This window comes from Hypanus sabinus, chromosome 12, assembly GCF_030144855.1.
Source record: "Hypanus sabinus isolate sHypSab1 chromosome 12, sHypSab1.hap1, whole genome shotgun sequence".
Classification (NCBI taxonomy): domain Eukaryota; kingdom Metazoa; phylum Chordata; class Chondrichthyes; order Myliobatiformes; family Dasyatidae; genus Hypanus; species Hypanus sabinus.
This window is the reverse complement of record NC_082717.1, coordinates 9903699-9928608: the sequence shown is the minus strand read 5'-3', so window position 1 is coordinate 9928608 and position 24910 is coordinate 9903699. Positions and strand designations below refer to the sequence as shown.

Below are 24910 nucleotides of genomic sequence, written 5' to 3'. Positions count from 1 at the left end.
GACTAGAATTCAGAATGAGGGTTGTCCTCATTGAAACCTATCGAATCATGAAAGGCCTTGATAGAGTGCATGTAGAGAGGATGTTTCCTATGGTGGAAGAGTCTAAGACCAGAGGACAAAACCTCAGAATAGAGGGGTGCCCTTTCAGAATGCAGATGAAGAGGAACTTCTTTAGCCAGAGAGTGGTGAACCTGTGGAATTCTTTGCCCCAGGGAGTTGCGGCCAAGTCTGTATGTATACTTAAGGCAGAGGTTGATAGATTCTGATTGGTCAGGGCATGAAGGGATATGGGGAGAAGACAGGAGATTGGGGCTGAGAGAAAAATTGAATCAGCCATGATGAAATGGCTAGACTCAATAGGCCAAATGGCCTAATTCTGCTCCAATATCTTGCGGCCTTATGGAGAATAAGTGCTTCAATGGAGGGGGCATCCATCATTAAGGACCCTTCCTATCTCGGACTTACCCTCTTCTCATTACCATCAGCGAGGAGGTTTAGACGTCAGAAAACCTGCACTCAATAATTCAGAAACAGCTTCTTCTCCCCCAACCCCCATCATATTTCTGACTGGTGCACAGTCCAGTGAACACTACCTCATTATTCCTTTTTTGCTTTATTTATTTATGTTTATAATGCACAATTGTTGTACCTACTTGCACTGTAGAACTGAAGTGAAAGAATGAATTTCAACAACAAATACAATGCAGTTTTAATAAATCTGATTCTGATTCCTCACCAAGATGAATAGGTGTTTACTTACAGATTCAAAGAGGTGCAGACCTTTCCAGCCCAGTGAGCTGCACTGCCCAGCAACTCATCGATTTAACCCTAGCCTAATCACAGGACAATTTACAATCACCAATTAATCTAATAACCAGTACATCTTTGGAATGAGAGAGGAAATCGGAATACTCGAAGGAAATCCATGTAGTTCACAGGGAGAACATACAAACTCCGCTGGAACTCAACTCAGAGCTCCAACGTCCCGCGGTGTAATAGCGCCACACTACAAAGAGGTGGAGGGGAAGAGTTGGAGCGTACAGTGATAGGCGGATCCAGGAGAGGTGAGGTGATTGGCATGTAGAGGAGAGAACAGCAGAAATAGTGAAAGAGTGCTGCTAATGCAGCCTCCCTGATATTGGTGTGACCTGATGTAGATTGGGGGACTGCTTTGTCAAGCACCTTCACTCCGTCTGCCACAACAGGAGGGATTTCCCGTTGGCCACCCTTTTTAATTCTACTTCGGATTCGCTTTCTGACATGTCAGTCTATGGCTTCCCCTACTGCTACATTGAGGACACTCTCAGGTTGGAGGAGCACCACCGCATACCAGTCTCCAATGCGATGGCATCAACATTGATTTCTCTAGCTCCCAGTAGCTTTCCCCCCCCAGTCCCCTTTTCTCTTTTTATTTTTCCTATTCTGGCTCCCCTCTTACCTCTTCTCTTTTCCTCACCTGCCCATCGCCTCCCTCTCGTGCTCCTCCTCCTCCTTCCTATTCACCTGTGGTCCACTATCCTCTCCTATCATATTCCTCCTTCTTCAGCCCTTTACCCTTTCCACCTGTCACCTCCCAACCACCTACCTTCCCCTGCACCTGATTTAACCTATCACCTTCTCATTATCTATCACCTTCTAGCTGTACTGTTTCCACTCCCACCTTCTTATTCTGACATCTTCCCCCTCTCCTTTCCAGTCCTGAAGGGTCTCAGCCCAAAACATCAGCTAATGACACTGTCTGACCTGCTGAGTTCCTCCAGCATTTTGTGTCTGTTTGCCCTCATCTGTGTTGGGTCTCACAGATGTCGTGGACTTCATCTGTCTAATGTCTTTCAAGGAAAGAAAACCTATCACCTCTCAGCTTATTTCATCCTTCCAACCCAGCCACACTCCCCTCTCACCTGCCACACAAGCTCCTCCTCCTGACCCTACCTTCTTAGTCTGGCTTCAGCTCCCTTTCATTGAATCCCGATGAGGGCTCTCGGCCCAAAATGTCGACTGTTTACTCCTCTTCACAGATGCTGCCTGACTTGCTAAGTTTCTCCAGCATTCCATGTATGCTGCACTAAAATACTCACTTGGCTGCAAAATAGCTTGAGAAGTCTTAAATACGAGTGATTATGCAGATGCTGCAAGCCCAGAGCAATGCACAAAATTCCAGAGGCACTCAACAGATCAGGCAGCATCTATGGAAAGGAATAAAAAGTCAATGTTTCAGGCCAAGACCCTTCATCAGGATTGAGCAGTGTTGAAGGTTTAGAAGCAGGGGTCCACTGACCCCTTGCTTATTGGTCGGTGGCATTAAAAAAAAGATTGGGAATCCCTGGTTTGGACTGGGATGTGGGCCAAATGGAGGCCAATGGGACTAGTTCAGGGAGACACCTTGCTTGACAGAGACAAGTTAGACTATCTTGTACAACTCTATGACTCTGTAAAAGTTCTCAATAATTCTGTAGAAATGCAAGTTATTTATGGAAATGCTCTACTGCTGAATTCCACCGAAAGTAGGACGAGACAAAAGGTAAAACAGAGAGCAGTGGTAAGGTAACATTTTGGATTTGAATGTTGTGTGGGAGGAATAGGTAATTAGAGGCAGGGAGTTGTGAAGCACTACGCTCCTATGAAAGAATGAATGATGGAAAATTTGGTGCAAAACACTGTATCCTCAAGGAGAAAAGCTAAACCCCTGGACGTCTTGCAAGACCTCCTTACATTTGCCTCCGAGCCACCCCCACACAGTAGCTGTGGTCTCATTCATTCCACTATACGACAGGAGCTACAGAGCAACAGGGATAATTGCTGCTCAGTACAATTGTGGGTGAGGAGGTTTGCGTCCCACTTAATCACTCTCCCAAGTGGCTGCTCTGTCGTGTGGTTCACATGAGTGCCAACAGAATGCTGCAATTTACCTCTATAAATAGACCCACTCCGTTCCAAATAGCAGCAGAAAGTGACACCACGTCAGAATATTTAACAACTCCATAATGAAATCTCAAGAGCAGGAAGGTGTTCTGGGCAAAAGGTATAGATATATTTAATTTCTTAATTAAAATCTTCTAATCTTAATAATTTCTGCCATTCTTTCTTTTTGCTGCAAATCTCTAACTGCTCATTGTAGACTCTGAAAGTCATTAAAGTTCCCTGGATCTGGTAAAAAAATATATATAGAAATAAAATTAAATGAAACCAGCACTTGGAGCCAGCAATGAGGGAGGAGGATCAGACAGAGTTGTTTATTAGGCTATGAAATAATATGGGGGTAACAGACTTGCATGACTTGATAACCCTTAACTGGAAATAATTAAACAGTGGGATGAAGTAAGAAAAATCCAGACTTCTAGAACAGCTCATTACCTTGTCAGTAATAACTAGAAGTTATGAGGCACATTTATCATAAATTATACCATCAAACACTTCTCCTGGACTTATTAGCGAATATCTTATGGTATTGGTCACCCTTGACAAATGGAAAGACTTTTTTTTAAACACTACCTGGCAAAAACACCTCGAGGATTTTCACTGGAGCTTAAGTCAGACATAGTCTGACCTATGGACTGACTTTCAAAGACTCTACAATTCATGTTTTTAGAATTACTAAAACGATGTATATATGCATTTATTTATTATTTCTGGTTTTATTTTCTATTTTGCTTTCTTCAGCACATTGTTTACTTGTATCTGTTAGTGTGTGGTTTTTCACTGATTCTATTGTATTTTGTTGTCCTACTGTGAAAGTCCAGAAGAAAATAAATCAGGGTAGTGTATGGTGACTTACATGTATTTCAATAATAAATTTACTTTGAATTTTGATAGCTTAACACGCCCCATATATGCTATTGGGTAGGTTAAAAAAAAGCTTAGAATTGGAATTAGAATTGTGTTTATTATTGTCACATGTATCGAGATCCGGTAAAACAAATAGCCTTGCAAACTGTTCATACAGATCAGATCATTACACAGTGCACTGAGATGGAATAATGTAGAATAATAACAGAACGGGGTCTAGAACATGCAGTGCAGGTAAACAATAAGGTGGAAAATGATACTGAGGTAGATTGTGAGGTCAAAATTGTTGGTTTATAAAGTATCCTAGCAAAGGAAACAGAGCAACACACTAAAAATGCTAGAGGAACTCAGCAGGTCAGGCAGCATACATTGAAAGGAATAAGTAGTCAACATTTCAGGCTGAGACCCTTCATCAGGACTAGAAGGAGTCAGAGTTGGAAGGTGGGGAAAGGGGAGGAAGAAATACAATAGGTGAAACCGGGAGAGAAGAGGGGGTGAAGTAGAGAGCTGGGAAGTTGACTGGTGAAAGAGACAAAGGCCTGGAGAAGGGGCAATCTGACAGGAGAGGACAGAAGACCATGGAAGAAAGGGAAGGGGGAGGAGCACCAAAGGGAGGTGATGGGTGGGTAAGGAGATAAGGCAAACAGGAATGGGGAATGGTGAAGAAAAGGAGGTGGGGGGGAGGCTAATTACTGGAAGTTTGAGAAATTGATGTTCGCGCCATCAGGTTGGAGGCTGCCCAAAGGGAAAATAAGGTGTTGCTTCTCCAACCTGATTGTCTACCCTCATCACGGCAGTAGAGGAAGCCATGCACTGATGTGTTGGAATGGGAATGGGAAGCAGAACTGAAATGGGTGGCTACCGGGTGATCCCAATTTTTCTGGCGAATGGAGCATAGATGTTCGGCAAAACGGTCTCTCAATCTTTGCTGGGTCTCACCGAGGGGGTATAGTGGCTGACATGAAGGGGCATAATTTTAAGGTGTTTGGAAGTAGGTACAAGGGGGATGTTAGAGGTAAGTTTTTCACAGAGAGAGTGGAAGGTATGTGGAATCCATTGCCAGCAATGGTGGTAGAGGCAGATACAATAGGGTCCTTTAAGAGACTCTTAGATAGGTACATGGAGCTTAGAAAAATAGAGGGCTATGCAGTAGGAAATTCTTGGCAGCTTCTAGAGTAGGTTAACACAAAGTACACTGCAGATGCTGTGGTCAAAGCAACACGTACAACACACTGGAGGAACTCAGCAGGTCGGGCAGCATCCGTGGAAATGAGCAGTCAACGTTTCGGGCCGAGACCCTTCATCAGAACTGAAGAGGGAGGGGGCAGGGGCTCTATAAAGAAGATGGGGGGACGGTGGGAAGGAGAAGGCTGGTAGGTGACAGGTGAAAAACCAATAAGAGGAAAGATCAAGGTGAGGGGGGAGGAAGCAGAGAGGGGATAGGCAGGAAAGGTGAAGAAATGTAACACTATGGGTAGTAGAGGAAGGCAGAATCATGAGAGAGGTGATAGGCAGCTGGAAGAGGAGGCAGAGTGAAACTGGGATGGGGGAAGGGAGAGAGAGGGAAATTACCCGACCTGCTGAGTTCCTCCAGCGTGTTGTATGTCAAAAGTAGGTTACATGGTCGGCACAACATTGTGGGCTGAAGGGCCTGTAATGTGCTTTAGATTTCTATGCTCTACGTTTACTGATGTACAAGGAAGCCACATCAGGAGCACCAGATACTGTGGATGACCCCAGCAGACTCACGTCTGTAACGTCACCTCATTTGGAAGGACTATTTGGGGCCCTGAATGGTAATGTGGGAGGAGGTGCAAGGGCAGGTGTGGCACTTGTTCTGCTTGTAAGGATAAGTGTTGGGAGGGAGATCAGCGGAGAGGGATGAGTGGACAAAGGAATCGTGTAGGGAGCGACCTCTGCAGAAAGCAGAAAGTGGGGGCGGGGGGAGGAGGGAAAGAATTTCTTGGTGGTGGGATCCCGTTGGAGATGGTGGAAGTTACGGAGAATTAGGTGCTGGATGAGAACACTGGTGGGATGGCAGGTGAGGACAAGAGGAATGCTATCCCTGGTGAGGCGGTGGGAGGATGAGGTGAGGGCAAAACGTCGACTGTCTATACACTTTCATAGATGCTGCCTGACCTGCTGAGCTCCTCCAGCACATCATGAGTATTGCTTTAGATTTCCAGCATTTTGCAGTACCTCTTGTGTGCAAACAGAACATGTGAGGCTTAGAGGTTTATGGAGAAAATTTAAGGGATCAGGTCGTAGAAGCTAATAGCAGTCACCAAAAAATGAAGACGGGGGATAACAGAGTATACAGGAGCTCTGAGAACCTAACCTGGAACCAACATATCGATGCAGCTACAAAGAAGGCATTTCATTAGGAGCTTGAAGAGATTTGGTTTGTCACCAAAGACACACACAAATTTCTACAGCTGTACCGTGGAGAGCACTCTAACTGGCTGCATCACCACCTGGTATAAAGGGGGTGGGGGGTGTGGCGGGGCTACTGAACAGGATCGAAATAAGCTACAGCGAGTTGTTAACTTAATCAACTCCATCATGAGCACTCATTTCCCCAACATCCAGGACATCTTTAAGGAGAGATGCCTCAAAAAGGTGACATCCATCATTAAAACCCCCATCACGCAGGTCATGCTGTTTTCTAATTCCTACCATCAGGAAGGCAATCCAGAAACCTGAAGGCACACGCTCAATTTTCCCCAACACATAAAAAAGGCAGGAGGAACTCAGCAGGTCAGGCAACACTGATGGAGGGACATAATCAGCCAACAGTTCAGGTGACTAAAATGTTGAGTGTCCATTTCCCTCCGTAGACACTGCCTGACCTGCCGAGTTCCTCCAGCAACTTGTATGTGTTGCTCAAGATTTCCAACATCTATAGAATCTCTTGCCTCAATTTTCCCAACCTGTGATTTTCTCTGGATTCCAAACTGCTAACACTCCCCAGAATGTCAACAGACTATTGGTTTCCAGTTTTGAGAATTTTTGTTTTTTTCTATGGAGGAAGAGAAAGGGAATACTACTTGACATAGAAATGTTCATTTCAGAGAATGTTCAGCCGGTTTCCCAAGTTATCCCTCGTGTGAAAGTTCAAAACCGTTGAAGGATACTCAGCAGTCGCAAGGCAGCAGCACACATGATGCAAGGCTCCACAGTGACGTACAACACCGTCTCTTTAAACACTTCCTGCCACCTCATGCCTTTCTGGCGACACCACTCCAAGACATGGCCAATGGCGACCATCTCTGCATGGCGAGTAGCCTGTTTGAACAGAGATAAATCATGGATTAAGTACAATATAGGACTAAGGACGTCAGAAAGATCACTTTTATTGCTATAAACCTTCTCTCAAACCTGTCAAATTGCTTCTTTTAAGAATAAGAAGTTGAAGCGTGATGTTGCCAATGATACAATGAAATGGTCAGAAATTTCAAGTTTCTGGGCATCAACATCTCTGAAGATCTATCCCGGGCCTAACATATTGATGCAATTACAAAGGCGGCACAACGCAGCTATATTTCATTAGAAGATTGTCACCAGATACTAGTAATGTTCTACAGATGTGTTGTGGAGAGCATTCTAACCGGTTGCATCACCATCTGAAATGGAGTGGCCACTGCACAAGGTTGGAAAGTTGCAAGCTCAGGCAGGTCCATCGCCTCCCCAGCATCAAGGACATCTTCAAAAGGCGAGGCTTCAGAAAGGTGGCATCCATCATTAATGACTCTCATCACCCAGGACAAGCCCTCTTCTTATTGCTACCATCAAGGAGAAGGTGGAGAAGCCTGAAGACACATGCTCAGTGATTTAGGTACAGCTTTTCCCCCTCTGCCAACAGATTTATGAATGGACATTAAAGCATTTACAGTACCTCCCTATCCTTTCTTTTTGCACTACAAATTTAATTTCATATACAGTATGTATTTCTCACTGCAATTCATAGATTTTAGTCTGATGTATTCTATGTACTGCTGCTGTAAAACACAACAAATACCAACAATGTTAAACTTGATTCTGATTCAGAAGTGCTCGACCATATCCTTATTAATCAAGGTTCAAAATAACTTTATTATCAAACTATGTATATGTCAGTGTGTACTACCCTGAGATTCATTTACTTAAAGGCATTCACAAAGAAATGCAACAGAATCAATTGAAAACTGCACATAAACAAAGACTGACAAACAACTGATGAGCAAAAGGCAACTAACTTCAAATAAAAGATAGTACACGAATGATACTGAGAATATGAGTTGTAGAGTCCTTGAAAGTGTTTTGGAATCAGTTCAGAGTAGAGGTTATCCACACTGATTGGTTGAAAGGTAATAACTGCTCCTAAACCTGGTGGTGTGGGATTAAAGGCTCGTGTACCTCCTTCCCGATGTCAACAGTGAGAAAAGAACATGTGCAGGATGGTGAAGGTCCTTGATGTTCAATGCTGCTTTCTTGGGCATTGCTCCTTGTAGGTGTGCACAATGGTGGGGAGGGATTTTCCTATGATAGACTGTGCTGTATCCACCACTTGCTGCGGCTCCTCCACTCTGAATGGGTTTGAATTGTCTACAGATTTTCCCTTGCTGCCTTCCCCTTCTCTCACCAAGGCTCAATGTTAGGGAGGTAGGCAATAGGTCAACTTCTCAAGGCTCTGTTGTTTGTCAATGAGCTGATAATCCACACAAGGAGGCAAGTATCAGCAACTCAACATGAAAGATGGCCTTTGGTCTGCCGAAAACTTATTGGCCTGCCTCCACCGAGATGTCCATGGAGGAATGCTGCTGACAGGCCCATTCCAGGCTACAGGAGTTCATGCTAAGGGATACACTGAAACTCAGTGGAGCAATTTCAAGGGCTTGGTGAAAAAGGACAACATTACAGGGTTCTTGGAGAGGAAGGTGCGGAGGGTGAGGATGACTGTAGAAGTGTACCACCCCAGGCAGCAGCATGAGAGGTAGCAGTCCGATCAATTTTAACAAATGTAACAGAACACAACACCTTGTTGGTACCTCAACACATCGAGATGTCCATGTAAGAATGCTGCTAATTGGAGTAGATGCTGAGGGATGCACTGAAGCTTGGTACAGCCACCACAAGGTCTTGGTGAAGGATAACAGCCTAGGGTTCGTCTCCTTCTGGACAGGGAGGATGTGAGTTGGGGAGGAAGTGCCTTCATTATTGTAGCTACCGTACTACCCCAGGGGTCCACGAAGTCACAGCAGTGCTACTAATGAGTCAGAATATAATAGAACTGTACAGAAAGCATTGACTATGAATGTAAGAATTTATAAGCATTGCACAGTTTACTCTAGTAATTAATCTTTATTAGGAATAAAGCTTATTTTGGTAAAAAAAAGAAAGAGGCAAGGACTGGGTCTCATAATAGAGTGCTGACAATGTGTGGACAGGCTTGGAGTCAGTGCAATTGTGAGCAGTTTTGGGCCCCTTATCTAAGAAAGAACTTGCTGACATTTGAGAGGGTCCAGAGGACATTCATAAGAAAGAGCGGGGGAATTAAAGGGTCACTATATGAGAAACATTTGATAGCTCTGGGCTTCTACTCTTTGGACTTTAGACGAATGAGGGGTATCATGAAACCTACTGAATATAGAAAGGCCTAGACAGAGTGGACAAGAGGATGTTTCCTACAGTGGGAGAGTCAAGGACTAAAGGGCACAGACTCTGAATAGAAGGCTTTAAAGGGTTTCAAAGGTACATTTAATGTCAGAGAAATGTATGCAATGTACATCTTGAAATGCTTTTTCTTCGCAACCATCCACAAAAACAGAGGAGTGCCCCAAAGAATGAACAACAGTTAAATGATAGAACCCCAAATTACCCCCACCTCCCTTCCCTTCCACGCGCAAGTGGCAGCAAGCAACGATCCCCTCCCCCCACCGGCAAAATAAAAGCGTCAGCGCCCGCCACCAAGCGCTCAAGAGTGAGCAAAGTAACAGTAAGGACACAGACTTGCAGTTACCCCAAAGACCACATTGTTCACCCGGAATCCCCTTATCACAGAGGCGAGGAGAAACTTCCTTAGCCACAGGGCAGTGAATCTGTGGAATTCAATGCCACAGACAGCTGTAAAGGCCAAGTCGTTGAGTATATTTAGAGTTTGACAGGTTATTGATCAGTCAAGGTGTCGAAAGTTATGGGAGAAGACAAGAAAATAAGATTGAGACGGAAAATAAACCAGCCATGATGAAATGGCAAAGCACACTCGACAGGCCAAACTGCCTGATTCTACTCCCATGCCTTATGGTCTAAGGTGGATGCAGAGCGGCCTCGAGGACATTAGGGAGTGAGTAAGGATGGCTGAGGGACTTGGGAAATGGGGACCAATGTAGAACTAGACACTAGCACCATCAGCATAAAGCATTTGAAACCAAAGTGGACAAATGCGTGGCAGTCCCTGCCTGCATGAAGCAAAACCTTAAATATGCAGACATGGGGAAAGTGGCACAGAACGTTTAAGCCACAAAAGTGTCAGTCATCGATCAGTGCTGACCAGAATATCTAACCAGCTATCCTTGTATTCAAAGGCAGGGCAATCACCGAGGAGTGGTCACCAATGATCAGAAACCTAGGTAGATTAGTTATTAAATTAGAATTGGAATAGGTTTATTACCAAGATACAATGGAAAGCTTGTCTTGCATACAGTTCATACAGATCAAATCAATACACAGTGCATTGAGGTAGAACAAAAGGAATGCAGAATAGAGTGTTGGAGAAAGTACAGTACAGGTAACCAATAGGTGCAAAATCATAACAAGGTGGATTGTGAGTTCAAGAGTCCATCTTATTGTATTAAGCAACCATTTAATAGTCTTATAACAGCAAGGAGAAGCTGTCTTTGAGCTTGATGGTATATGCTTTCAGACTTTTGTATCTTCTGCCCAGTGGGAGATGGGAGAAGAGTGAATGCCCGGGATGGGTGGGTCTTTGACTAATCTGCCTGTTTTACCGAGGCAGTGCTGTATATTCAAACACCATAGAAGGCAGGCGTTTTCGTGACGTGCTGAGCTAAATTTACAGCTTCCTGCAGTGTCCTACAGTTACGTTTAGAACAGTTGTCATACCGAGCCACTACGCACCAGATAGGATGCTTTCTATGGTACTTTGATAAATTAAAAATTTGAGAGGGTCGATGGGGACATGTCAAATTTCTTTAGCCTCGTGAGGGAGTAGTGACATTGGTTTTGATTTATTATTGTCACATGTACCAAAATACAGTGAAAAGTTTGTCTGGCATACTGTTTATACATAGCAGATCATTAGACAGTACATCGTACTAGTATGAGGTAAAACAACAACAATGCAGGATAAAGTTCAACAGCCACAGAGAAAGTGCAGTGCAGGTAAACAATAAGGTACAAGATTATAACCAGGTAGACTGTGAGGTGAAGAGTCCATCTTATTGTACAAGAGGTCCGTTCAAGAGCCTGATAACAGCTGTCCTTCAGCTTGGTGGTGCGTCCTTTCAGGCATATGTATATTCTGCTTGGTAGGAGAGGGGAGAAGAGAGAATGTCCAGGATGGGTGGGGTCTTGGAACTTGATGCTTTCAACTTCCTTAGCCTCAGCACTGTTGATGCAGACAGGGGCACATGCAATGACCCACCTTCCTGAAGTCAATGACCAGCTCTGGTGACAACAGCAAGTTGGAGACATTCTGCAACAAGTTACTCAATGCATAAGCTGGATCTGCTTACTTAATCTTGCTGCCTCTGTGAAGCAGCCAATATAATCAAAGACCCCACTCAACCAGGACGTTCCGTCTTAAACCATAAGACACTGGAGCAGCACTTAGCCATTTGGCCTTTCGTCTGCTCTGCCATTCAATCATGGCTAATTTATTATCCTCTCAGCCCTATTCTCCTGCCTTCTTCCCATAAACCTTGATGCCCTGACTAATCAAGAACTTATCAACCACTTTATGTATACCTAACAACTTGGCCTCCACAGCCTCTGGCAATGGATTCCACAGATTCACCACCCTCTGGCTTAACAAATTCCTCCTCATCTCAGTTCTAAATGGCCATCCCTCCATTCCGAGACCATGCCCTCTGGTCCTGGATTCACTCACTACAGGAAATATTCTCCGCACATCATCATTCTTCTCCCAACCCACCTTCCACAAGTTTTTTCTTACTCCTCATCTTAGTATGCGTCATCTCTTAAGTCTCTGATGCACCTTAATCTTTCCTTTATTTAATAATCTACAGATTTCTGAAACCCAACCTTTGCATCAGATGACTTCCGTTCCTCTGCGCTATTACAAATTTCCTGTTAACCTTTACAAGCATTGGTGGTTACATTATCAGCTGGGCCTTGTCAATGCAACTTTTCAATAACAACTTATATTTGTAAGCACCTTTAATAGGGTAAAAGGTGTTGAAATCCAGCCACATTAGGAGATAAAATAACAACATTCAATGACTTCACCTCCACCCCTCTGGGAATGGAAAAAAATCCACAGGAATTAGAGCAAGTGAACAAAAGCTTACTCAAAGAGGTTAATGTAATGAAAAGGGGTGGATAGATTTTGACATTTTGACTTGGGTTGTTGACATTTGAAAGCACATGCTTCCGATGGGAATTCAATTCAGGAAAGATTAAGAGCTCACACTTGGAGGAGTGGAGGTATTTATTTGTGATTGAGCTGGGAAAGATTGTAGAGGTAGACAGGTGTAAGGTCACAGAAGGTACTGAAACAAGAATGACATGTTTTAAAACAAAGGTTTCGCCTAACAGTGGACCACAATTGGTTAGTGAACATGGGCCGATCGATGAACACTCTTTAGTTGAGACTATAAGACACAGGGGCATTTTTACGCCATTCGGTTCATTGAGCGTGCTGCTGCCATATGACCTTGGCTGATTTATTATCCTTCAACTCCGCCCTTGTGCCTTCTCCCTGTAACCTATGATGCTATTACTAATCAAGAACCTACCAGTCTCCATCTTAAATATACCCAATGATTTGGCCTGCAAGGCTCTCTGTGGCACTGAATTCCACTGGTTCACCACCCTTTGGCAAAAGAAATTCTTTCTCATCTCTGTCCTGAAGGGGGTGTTCTTGTATTCTGAGGCAGTGCCCTTTGGTCCTAGACTCCCCTACTACAGGAAACATCCACTCTATCTGTGCGTTTCACTTCAGAGTGCTGATATGATTGGCGCATGGTTCCTTGTTTTCCCAAACCCTGTGTAGAGTTGCCAGTGACTGCAGGCTTGGATTAGCACCTCTCCAAGTAACCCCAAAGACTTTTAACATTTGGAGTGCAGTTAACTGGTGTTGCAACAACCTTCCACACAGCATCCGTAAGGCCAAGGACTTCAGGAAGAGGAAATCGAGGAAACACACACCAGTCCACAGAGGGTCAGCTTCCTACTCCTGGGTGTCAATGTCTTGGAAGGTCTACCCTAGGCCCACCATGGAGTTGCAATCATTAAGAGGGCATACTATGGCTATATTTCATTAGAAGCTTGAGGAAATTCGGTACGTCACCAAAGACTGTCACAGATTTCTACAGATGTACGGTGGACAGCATTCTAACTGGTTGTATCACATAATGGTACCGAGGCTCCGATGAACAAGATCACAGGAATCTACAGAGGGTTGTAGACTCAGCCAGCTCGATCAAAGGCACAACCCTCCCTACCATCGAGGACACCTTCAAGAGTGGTGCCTCAGAAGGTGGCATCCATCGTTAAGGACCCACACCGTCCAGAACATCCCATCTCATTACTACAATTGAGGAGGTACAGGAGCTTGAAGAAGCACGCTCAATAATTTAGGGACAGTTTCTTCCCCTCCTTCATTAGACTTCTAAACAGTCCATGAACTCAGCCTCACTTTTCATTTTATTACACTATTTATTTTTCAATTTATAGCATTTTTTATGCCTTTGCACCAGACTGCTGCAGTAAGACACCATTTCTGAAGTCTGGAGACAAGAGTCATACAGTATGGAAAGAGGCCCTTCAGCCCAACTCACCCATGCTGACAAAGATGCCCATCTAAGCTCATCTGACATTTGGCTTCACGTCATACAAGTCAGAGCGATTAAACCCAATTTCTGATTCTGATGAGCAAAGTAATAATCATCTTCAGTGTGTTCCGCTGTGCTGTTTTGCACACCACATACTGCTCCTCCATCCCCATCATCCTCAGCACATGTGCCCCTCCCCAGGGCTGTGTGCTGATCCCACTGTGGTACACTCTGCTCACATATAACTGCCTGGCCAAACAGCCGAGTAATCACATTGTCAAGTTTGCCAATGACACAACAGTGGTGGGGTTCATCAACAACAACAATGAGACTGCCTACAGAGAGGAGATGGTAGATCTCGAGGCCTGATGCCGGGGAAATAACCTCTTCCTCAATGTCAACAAGACAAAGGAAATGACTATCAACGTCAGGTGAACTTGCACGATTCGCACCCCTCCAAGCACAGCAGTGGAAACTGTGAGCAGTGTTAAACTCCTGAGAATGCACATCTCACACAACCTCTCCTGGTGCCGGAACACATAATACACAACTGAGAAAGCACAGCCATGCCTCTCTTTCTGAGGAGCTGGGCTACGTGCATCGACAAACACGTCCTTCTAAAGATATGCAAAAGACAGCCTCCTTCATGGTCTGGAAACTGCACTGTAGCAGACAGGAGGGCTCTTCAACGGGTTGTCAGAAGTGCCCAATGCAGAACTGGCACCAGCTTACCTGTCATCAAGGACATCTATAGAGAAAGGAACCAGAAAAAGCCAGCATCATCATGAAGGATCCCATCCACCCTACTCTTGGACCGTATGTCCCACTCTCATCAGGGAGGAGGCTACATAGCATCCACACCAGGACCACCAGGCTTAAAAACAGTTACTTTCCTCAAGCGGTAAGACTGATCAACACCTCCACCCACTAACCCACCTCAACACACTCCCACCACTACTACTTTATCATTTTCTGTCAGTTTCACAGACACTCTTGTGCCTAACATCGCTTTATGGGCATACAATCAATCTATGTATATAAGCTATCTTATATATTTATATTTATTGTGCTTTTTATTGTTGCGTTCTTTATCTTAGTGTCTTTGTTTTTTGTGCTGCATCAGATCAAGAAAATAATTATTTCATTCTCCTTTACATTTGTGTACTGGAAATGACATTAAACAATCTTGAATATTGAATTAACTTACATTTTTAGTTTCATTGACCTCATTCTTCCCTTGTCCCAATATCTCATCGTGGTAAACCATCAGACACCCAACAGGCACCTCACCCTTCTCCAAAGCCACTTTTGCCTGTAAACCAACCAAACAAACAGAATCAATAAAACACACATGCACAAGAGATACTGCAGATGCTAGAGATCCAAAGCAACACACAAAATGCTGGAGGAATTTAGTAAGTTGATACAATCTATAGTCAACATTTCAGGCCGAAACCCTTCATCAAGACTAGAAAGGAAGGGAGGAGGAAGCCAGATTAAGAAGGAAGGAAGGGAAGCAGTACAAGTAAGGTGGTGATATATGAGACCAGGTGAGGGGGAAGGTTGGCATTTGGGGGAGGGGTGAACTAAGAAGCTGCGAGGGGATAGGCGCAAGAGCCAAAGGGCTGAAGAAGAAGGAATATTATAGGAGAGGAGAGTGGACTATGGGAGAAATGAAAGGACAGGCACCAGAGTGAGGTGACGGGCAGAATAAATGTAACATAGAGAACATTCTGGCTACTCGGATCGAACGAAGCTGCAAAAAGTTGTGGGTGCAGTCAGTTTCACTATGAGCACTAGCCTCCATGGTGTCCAGGACATATTCAAGAAGCAATGCTTCAAAAAGGCAGCATCCATCATTAGTGACCCCCATCACCCAAGACATGCCCTTTTCTCGTTGCTACCATCAAGGATGAAGTAGAGGAGCCTGAAGACACACAAACAACAATCCAGGAACTGCTTCTTCCCCTCAGCCACCAGATTTTTGAATGGAGACTGAACCCATGAGACTACCTCACTACTGACTGTGCATGATTTATTTAACTATTTTATCTACAAATTTAATGACATATGCCAGTAATATTAGATCTGATTCTGAGGTGAGAAAAGGGGATAAAAGGGGAGACAGACTGGGGAATGGAAAGAGAAGGAGGTGAAATGCTGGAAGCTGAAGAAATCGATACTGAAGCCATAAAGTTGGAGGCTACCCAAATGGAACATGAGGTATTGGCTCCTTCAATCTAAGAGTGGCCTCATTGTTGCAGTGGAGGCCATGCCCTGATATGTCAGAATAGGAAAGGGAATGGAATGGGAAGGATGTAATGCTGAAGCTTTATAAGGCACTGGTGAGGCCTCATCTTGAGTATTGTGAACAGTTTTGACACCCTTAGAAAAGATGTGCTGGCATTGAAAAGGGTCCAGAGGAGGTTCACAACGATGAATCCTGGAATGAAAGGGTTATCATAGGAGGAATGTTTGATGGCTCTGGGTCAGAAGGATCTCATTAAAACCTTTCAAATGTTGAAAGGCCGAGAGAGAGTAGATGTGGAAAGGATGTTTCCCACTGTGGGAGAGCATAGGACAAGAGGGCACAGCCTCAGGATAGAGGGGCATCCTTTCAAAGCAGAGATGCGGAGAAATTTCTTTAGCCAAAGGGTGGTGAATTTGTGGCCACATGCAGCTGTGGAGGCCAGGTTGCTTGGTGTATTTAAGGCAGACTTGATAGGTTTTTGATTGGGAATGACATCAAAGGTTATGGGGAAAAGACTGGGAACTGGGGTTGAGGAAGAGATAAATAAAATAATCAGCCTTGATTGAGTGGTGGAGCAGACTGGATGGGCCAGATGGCCTAATTCTGCTCCTATTTCTTATGGAATTGAAATGGATGGCTGCTGGGAAATCCTCTCCGTAGATGCCGCCTGACCGGCTGAGTTCCTCCAGCATTTTGTGTGTGTTAAACAGGATCAATCGAAGTTCCGCACATGCACTCCCAAATGCAGAATTGTTCAATGTTACTACTTTAATTGCAAAAGCAAAAGGAACAGAGAAGTACTGTAGTTTGGTCCTGAATTTTTGATTTTGAACACGCAACTTTGATTGGGGTGGAGTGGCACTGCAACGTGCAGTGAACAAACAACAGAGTGCTAAATTTAATTGACCTGAACTAAACTGAACATTCTTACACTGTTTCAAAGACTGGTTTGATTTCAATTTGCACATGATTTGTGTATTTTTCCATGTTTTCTTTGAATGGGCTCCATGGTCTTTGTTTTGTGGCTATCTGTGAGGAAGACAAATCTTCAGGTTGATACTGAAGATGATACTTTGATGATAAATGTACTTCGAATTCTTTTGAATCTTTGATACAAAAAAAAGCAAAATTACTCTGAAGTAATATGCAGTATGAAGGCAAATCCAACTTTAATCACAATATCTCCGAGATCTAGAATCAGCAAATCTAAAATCTGATGGGACAGAAAATAAATTCTAATGCCAAAATTCTCAGGGTAACATGCACACAGAATGCTGACAGAACTCAGCAGGTCAGGCAACATCTATGAAGAGGAACAAACAGTCGACATTTCAGGCTGAGACCCTTAATCAGAACTGGAAAGGAACAGGAAAAGAAGCCTTTACAAGGTAGGTGGGAGGTACAAGCTAGAAGGTGATAGGTGAAGCCTATTGGCTGGTGCTGAAGAACGAGGAATTGCCAGGAGAGGAGAGTGGCCAAAATTTTGAAATATAATTCATTTTTGGTAATTTTCCAGCAGTATCTTAGATAATGCACTAGAGTAAATAACTCGTCCCAGTAATGTTGGTACAATTGATGACAACTCTTGGCAAAGCCAAACTGTATATTTTGTCAACTGATCTTTTGTATAGTTTGAATTCCTTTTAGGGTTAGTGAGCTGAGGGCATGCTACCTTGGCGCTGGAAGTGTGGCGACACTTGTGGGCTGTCCCCAGCATATTGCAAGCAATGATGCATTTCAGTGTGTGTTTGCATGTACGTGACAAATGAAGCCGATCTTTATCTTCATTTCAAAAGCCAATACTGACCCCTGCTGATAGAGTACAGTATAATCACAAACACAAGAGATTCTGCAACACACAGAAAATGATGGAGGAACTCAGCAGATCAGGCAGCACCTATGGAGAGTCGACACTGGGCTAAGACTCCAAGGAGACGAATTAAGAGTCAACTCTTATTCTTTTCAATAGATGCTGCCTAATCTTGCCTGAGTTTTTCCTACATTTTGTCTGTATTATGATAAGAGTATAGTCGGCCCTCCTTATCAGCGAGGGATTGGTTCCGGGACCCCTCGCGGATGCTCAAGTCCCTTATTCAACCTGTCTCAATGCAGTGGACCTTAGGACCCAGCGGAACCTCAGACCTTATTTAACCTGTCTCAGTGTGGTGGAGATTAGGACCCGGCAGCGGAGCTCTGAATCTGCAGTGTTTCTGTTCACGAAAATAATCACGATCACAATTGAAAATAAAGTGGAAATAATAAAGCGATCAGAAATTGATGAAACGCTATCGGTCATTGGAAAAGCGTTAGGCTACAGTCGGTCAATGATCGGAACAATTTTAAAGGATAAAGGCCCTGCCACGATGAAAGTTACAATTATTATTAAGCAACATAATGGTTTAATTATTGGGTTTTGGGGTTTTGATCCTCCACATCAACCCAGCGCAGATAGACAGCGGACTCGGAAGTGGTCTGTCACTGGATCGAACTCAGGAACTTCCCGAGCCCGGCGCTGAAACATACGTTCTTAAGTGTTTTATATGCATCGAAAGGTAAAATATATATTATATACTAAGACAAATGTTGAACTAACGGACACTAAATAATAGCAGATGTACCTGTTCTGATTTACATAGTAAGAGAACTTCTGATTTTTTTCTATCCTGATCCACGATAACCCATCACATTCTCCTGTATACTTTAAATCATCTCTAGATAAATTATAATACCTAATACAATGTAAATGCTATGTAAACTGTTGTTATACTGCATTGTTTAGGGAATAATGACAAGGAAATAAAGTCTGTACATGCTCGAACAACAAGTGCTGGAAGAGCACTTCCGGGTTTTCTTGATTCGTGGTTGGTTGAATTCGCACGTGCGGAACTCGCGGATAAGGAGGGCTGACTGTACAGCATTTGTGTTCCCATATCGTGTTCTTCATTTTGTTTAGTTGTAACTGAAGGATTAAGCTAATGACTCATCAATTGGTCAGCCCACTAAAAGAATAAACTCTACAATGTTGCTTTGAACACATGCTGCTTTGAAGATGAACTAAATCCATTTTATTGGCGTTTTTAATCTAGAACAAAGGCTCTAGATTAATTGCAGAAGCATCAATACCTATAGGTCAAACACACACAGACACAAGGTGCTGAAGGAACTCAGTAAGCCAGGTAGCATCGATGGTGAGAAATAATGAGTCAATATTTCGGGTCAAGACCCTTCATCAGGACGTATGAAGGATATATGTTGAAAGTTTAAGAGGTGCTGGGAATTCTGGAAAGGTTTTCTAATTGTGCAAAGCCTTTACCACACATTACATTTCAAAGGAGACATCTATAAAGCTGTAGAAGAGGAATACACCAGTAAAGCAAATTAATGCAACAGCACATCAAAGGAGCATGTTCCTATATTTCAGATTGTTGAACAATATACAAAAACAATTTTTTCAAGGGAGAAAAAGAAAGATAGCTTGATCATTATCAGTTTAAGTATATAAACTCAGTGACAACTTTATTTGGTACATCCATACAGCTGCTCGTGTTTGCAAATATCTAATCAGCCAATCAATGCATAAAAGCATGCAGACATGGTCAAGAGGTTCAGTTTATGTACAGACCAACTATCAGAATGGGGTAAAAATGTGACCTAATGGAAAATGACCATGGAATAATTAATTGTTGGTGACAGACCGGTGGTTTCAATATCTCAGAAACTGCTGATCTCCTGGGATTTTCACTCACAAGTCTGTAGAATTTATAGAGAATGGTGCAAAAAAAAACATCCAGTGAGAAGCAGTTCTATGGGCAAAAATGCATGGTTAATAGTCAAGCAACACACACAAAATGCTGATGGAACGCTGCAGGCCAGGCAGCATCTATAGGATTTCAGTCCTGACGAAGGGTCTCGGCCCAAAATGTCGTCTGTACTTCTCCCTATAGATGCTGCCTGGCCTGCAGTGTTCCATCAGCATTTTGTGTGTGTTGCTTGAATTTCCAGCATCTGTAGATTTCCTTGTGTTTGGTTAATAGTCAGACTGGCTCAAGCTGACAGGAAGGCAACAGTAACTCAGATAACCAAGCATTACAACAGTAGTTTGCAGAACAACATCTCTGAAAGAACAGCATGCCAAACCTTGAAGTGGGTGGGCGACAGCACCAGAAGAACACAAACATAAACTCAGTGTGTAAATGATCACTGTGTGTAATTCAAGGTAAGAAGGGAGTTATTTTAGGACCGATGTACATTTATGCAAAATTCTGGAGTCAAACAGCATGAAAATAGTTCTTTAAGTGTCTTCGGGGTTCTGAGGTTTCACGGCCACGTGGACGGGCTGATTCTATGTTGGTGCTGCCACCTGAAGCATTGTGATGAAAGTGGAACATCAGGAACAGTGGATCAGCTATTGAAGGCTCTGTTCTCAATGAATCACGCTCTCTCTCGTTTTAGGAGAGTTTGTTGCTGATTCTCTGGTCGGCGTACTCAAAAAAAAGTTATGTAACAGATTTTATCACTGCAAATCAGCAAGTTGTTTTGTTGTGTCTGCCATCTCACTGTGAAAAGGGGACACCTCTTTTTCCCTTTATTACGGGGAGAGAGGGGGAGGGGGAGAAGGAGGGGGAATATAATATGTTGAATTGTCGAGTGAACAAATAGTTTTTGTGTATTTTAGTTCATGGCCTTTCTTGGAGCTTTGCTATTGCTTGCTTGGGTGGGTGAAGGGTGCTGATCCTTTTCTCGCGGCAGTGAGTGGGGGAGGGTTATGACTTTGCTGCTGCTTGTGCGTGGGAAGTGGAGCTGGGGACGTTTTTACTGTCACTCATTCTTTGGGGCACTCTTTAGTTTACGTGGATGCCTGCGAAGCACAAGAATTTTGGGATTTCTATTGCATGCATTTCTCTGATATTAAATAGAACTATTGAGTTCAGAAGACAACAAACTGCAAATATAAAAAGAAGAAATAATAAGCAAGCAATAAACATTGAAAATACAAGATGAAGAGTTCTTGAAAGTGAATCTATTGGTTGTATGAACATTTCATTGATGGGCCAAGTGAAGTTGAATGAAGTTATCACTGCTGCCATCAGGAAGAAGGTACAGGAGCTTCAAGACTAACACCCCCAAGTTCAGGCATTTGAACTAAAGATGGTAACTTCATTCAACTTCACAGCACGTTCTGGGTGGTGGGGTCCTTGCTGACACTTAGTCCAGCTGTGTTGGAGCATACTGATCTTGAACCTCCAGAAAGCATCCACAGCAGGGGTGACTGATAAGTTTGTGGCCTAAGGTAGGAGGAGATGAGTTATACAGCTCTCGTTACATGCACAGGCAGTTCAACTCTTTGCGTGATTATGCAAGTTAATAACTCCTCAAAGGTGATTAGTAAGTTCGTGACCTAAGGTAGAAGGAGATGAGTTATTAACTTCAAACTTTCTGCATAATCACTCAAAGAGTTGAACTGCACGTACATGTAACGAGAGCTGTATAACTCATCGCCTTTTAACTTAGGCCATGAACTTATCAATCACCCATCTGCGGACACTTTCTGGAGGTCCAAGATTCGTATGCTCCACGACCGGTGGACCAAGTGTGTAAGTGTAGAAGGGGACTATGTTGAAAAATAAATGTGCTAAGTTTTCTAAAATCGACTTCTACCTTAAGCCACAAACTTATCAATCACCCCTCGTATAAAAATCACAAAGAGGAGAGATCCCAGAACAGATCCCTGTGGAACACTACTGACACCATCCTCCATGCAAAATACGAACCATCTACGCTCACCCTTTAACTTCTGCGGGCAAACCAATTCTGGATCCACAAAGCATGGTCTCCTTGGATCCTATGTCTCCTTACCTCAAAAAGCCTTGCATGGGATACCTTATCAAATGCCTTACTGAAATACATATACACTACATCTACTGCTCTATCTTCATCAATTTGATTTGTTACATTCTCAAAGAGTTCAATTAGGCTCATGAGGTAGGACCTGCCCTTGGCAAAGCCATGCTGACTATCCCTAATCAGATTACATCTCTCCAAATGCTCATAAATCCTGCCTCTCAGGATGTTCTCCAACAACTTGCCCACCACTGAAGTAAGACGCATTGGTGTATAATTTCCTGGGTTATCTCTGCTCCCTTTTATTGATCAAGAGAACAACATTTGCAACCTTCCAATCCTCCTGTCTCTATTGTTAATGCAAAGATCATTGCCAAAGGCTCAGCATTCTCCTACGTTGCTTCCCATAGGAGCCTGGGGTATACCTCGTCCAGTCTGGCGACTTATCTAACTTAATGCTTTCCAAAAGCTCCAGCATATCTTCTTTTTTAATGTCTATTTGTTCAAGCATTTCAGTCTGCTGTAAACATCCCCACAATTGCCTAGGTCCTTTTCCCTGGTGAATACTGAAGCAAAGTATTCATTAAGTACCTCCATTATCTTTCTCCGGCTCCATGCACATGTTTCCACTATCGCAACATATTGGTCCTATTCTCACACAGCTCATCCTCTTGCCCTCCACATACTTGTAGAATGCCTTGGTTGTTCCTTCATCCTGCTCACCAAGATCTTCTCATGGCCCCTTCTAGCTCTCATTCCATTCTTAAGCTCCTTCCTGGCAACCTTGTAATTTTCTAAAACTCTACAAGTACCTAGTTTCTTGAACCTTTTGTAAGCTTTTCTTTTCTTCTGAGCTGCCTTAATGACTATTGCCCAGTAGCCTCGAATCTGCACTGATGAAATACTTTGAGAGGTTAGTCATGACTAGACTGAACTCCTGCCTCAGCAAGGACCTGGACCCATTGTAATCTGCCTATTGCTACAATAGGTCAACGGCAGATGTAATCTTAATGGCTCTTCACTTGGCTTTAGACCATTTGGACAACACAAACAGGATGCTGTTCAGTATTTAATACCAACATTCCCACAATCCTGATTGAGAAGTTGCAGAACCTGGGCCTCTGTACCTCCCTCTGCAAATGTATCCTTGACTTCCTAACCGGAAGACCATAATCTGTGCGGATTGGTGATAACATCTCCTCCTTGCTGATGATCAACACTGACACACCTCAGGGGTGTGTGCTTAGCCCACTGCTCTACTCTTTATATACCCATGACTATGTGACTAGACATAGGTCAAATATCATCTATAAATTTGCTGATGATACAACCATTCTTGATAGAATCTCCGGTAGTGATGAGAAGGCGTACAGGAGTAAGATATGCCAACTAGTGGAGTGGTGCTGCAGCAATAACCCGGCACTCAACATCAGTAAGATGAAAGAGTTGATTGTGAACTTCAAGAAGGGTAAGACAAAGGAACACATACCAATTCTCATAGAGGGATCAGAAGTGGAGAGAGAGAGCAGTTTCAAGTCCTGGGTGTCAAGCTCTCGGAACACCTAACCTGGTCCCAACATATCAATGCAGTTATAAAGAAGGCAAGAGAGCGGCTATACTGTATTCGGATTTTGAAGAGATTTGGCATGTCAACAAATACACTCAAAAACTTCTATAGATATACCATGGAGAGCATTCCGACAGGCTGCATTACTGTCTGATATGGGGGTGGAGGGGCTACTGCACAGGACTGAAAGAAGCTACAGAGGATTGTAAATTTAGTTGGGTCCATCTTGGGTACAAGCCTACAAAGTACCCAGGACATTTTCAAGGAGCAGTATCTCGGAAAGGCAGCATCAATTACTAAGGACCTCCAGCACCCAGGGCATACCCTTTTCTCACTGCTACCATCAGGGAGGAGACATAGAAGCCTGAAGGCACACAGCGATTCAGAACCAGCTTCTTCCCCTCTGCTATCCGATTCACATATGGACATTGAACTCTTGGACACTACCTCACTTTTTTAATATACAGTCGGCCCTCCTTATCCGTGAGGGATTGGTTCCGGGACCCTTTGCGGATACCAAAAAACACAGATGCTCAAGCTCCCTATTCAACCTGTCCCAATGCGGTGGACCTTAGGACCCAGCAGAACCCAGACCTTACTTAACCTGTCTCCGTGCGGTGGACATTAGGACCTGGCGGCAGAGCTCTGAATCCGCAGTGTTTCTGTTCATGAAAATAATCACGATGACGATTGAAATAAAGTTAAAATCTCCCATTACAAAAACCCTATTATTATTGCATTGTTCCAGAATCTGCCTCCCTACCTGCTACTCAATGTCTCTGTTACTATTGGGGGGGTCTATAAAAAACACCCAGTAGAGTTATTGCCCCCTTCCTGTTTTGGACTTCCTTCCATGGGACTTCCACGGGTTGGCAAGTTTGCAGACGACACAAAGGTTGGTGGTGTTGTAGATAGTGTAGGATTGTCGAAGATTGCAGAGAGACATTGATAGGATGCAGAAGTGGGCTGAGAAGTGGCAGATGGAGTTCAAACCGGATAAATGTGAGGTGGTACACTTTGGAAGGACAAACTCCAAGGCAGAGTACAAAGTAAATGGCAGGATACTTGGTAGTGTGGAGGAGCAGAGGGATTTGGGGGTACATGTCCACAGATCCCTGAAAGTTGCCTCACAGGTAGATAGGGTAGTTAGGAAAGCTTATGGGGTGTTAGCTTTCATAAGTTGAGGGATAGAGTTTAAAAGTTGCAAGGTAATGATGCAACTCTATAAAACTCTGGTTAGGCCACACTTGGTGTACTGTGTCCAGTTCTGGTCGCCTCACTATAGGAAGGATGTGGAAGCATTGGAAAGGGTACAGAGGAGATTTACCAGGATGCTGCTTGGTTTAGAGAGTATGCATTATGATCAGAGATTAAGGGAGCTAGGGCTTTACTCTTTGGAGAGAAGAAGGTTGAGAGGAGACATGATAGAGGTGTACAAGATATTAAGAGAAA

General features: G+C 43.6%; 1 protein-coding gene across 2 annotated transcripts in view; it reads right to left on the bottom strand.

Moving 5' to 3' along the window:
• The window catches only part of adat2 (adenosine deaminase tRNA specific 2), a 72603-nt gene that overhangs the window by 36086 nt on the left and 11607 nt on the right, over nt 1-24910 (bottom strand). Inside the window, exons 2-3 of one of the 2 annotated variants that reach the window (XM_059985527.1) lie at nt 15007-15111; nt 6921-7071 (exon numbers count right to left, since the gene is read on the bottom strand). In XM_059985527.1, the coding sequence (XP_059841510.1) occupies nt 6921-7071; nt 15007-15111 (256 nt within the window). The remainder of the gene's footprint in view (nt 1-6920; nt 7072-15006; nt 15112-24910) is intronic. The other variant, XM_059985528.1, reaches the window with a different exon arrangement.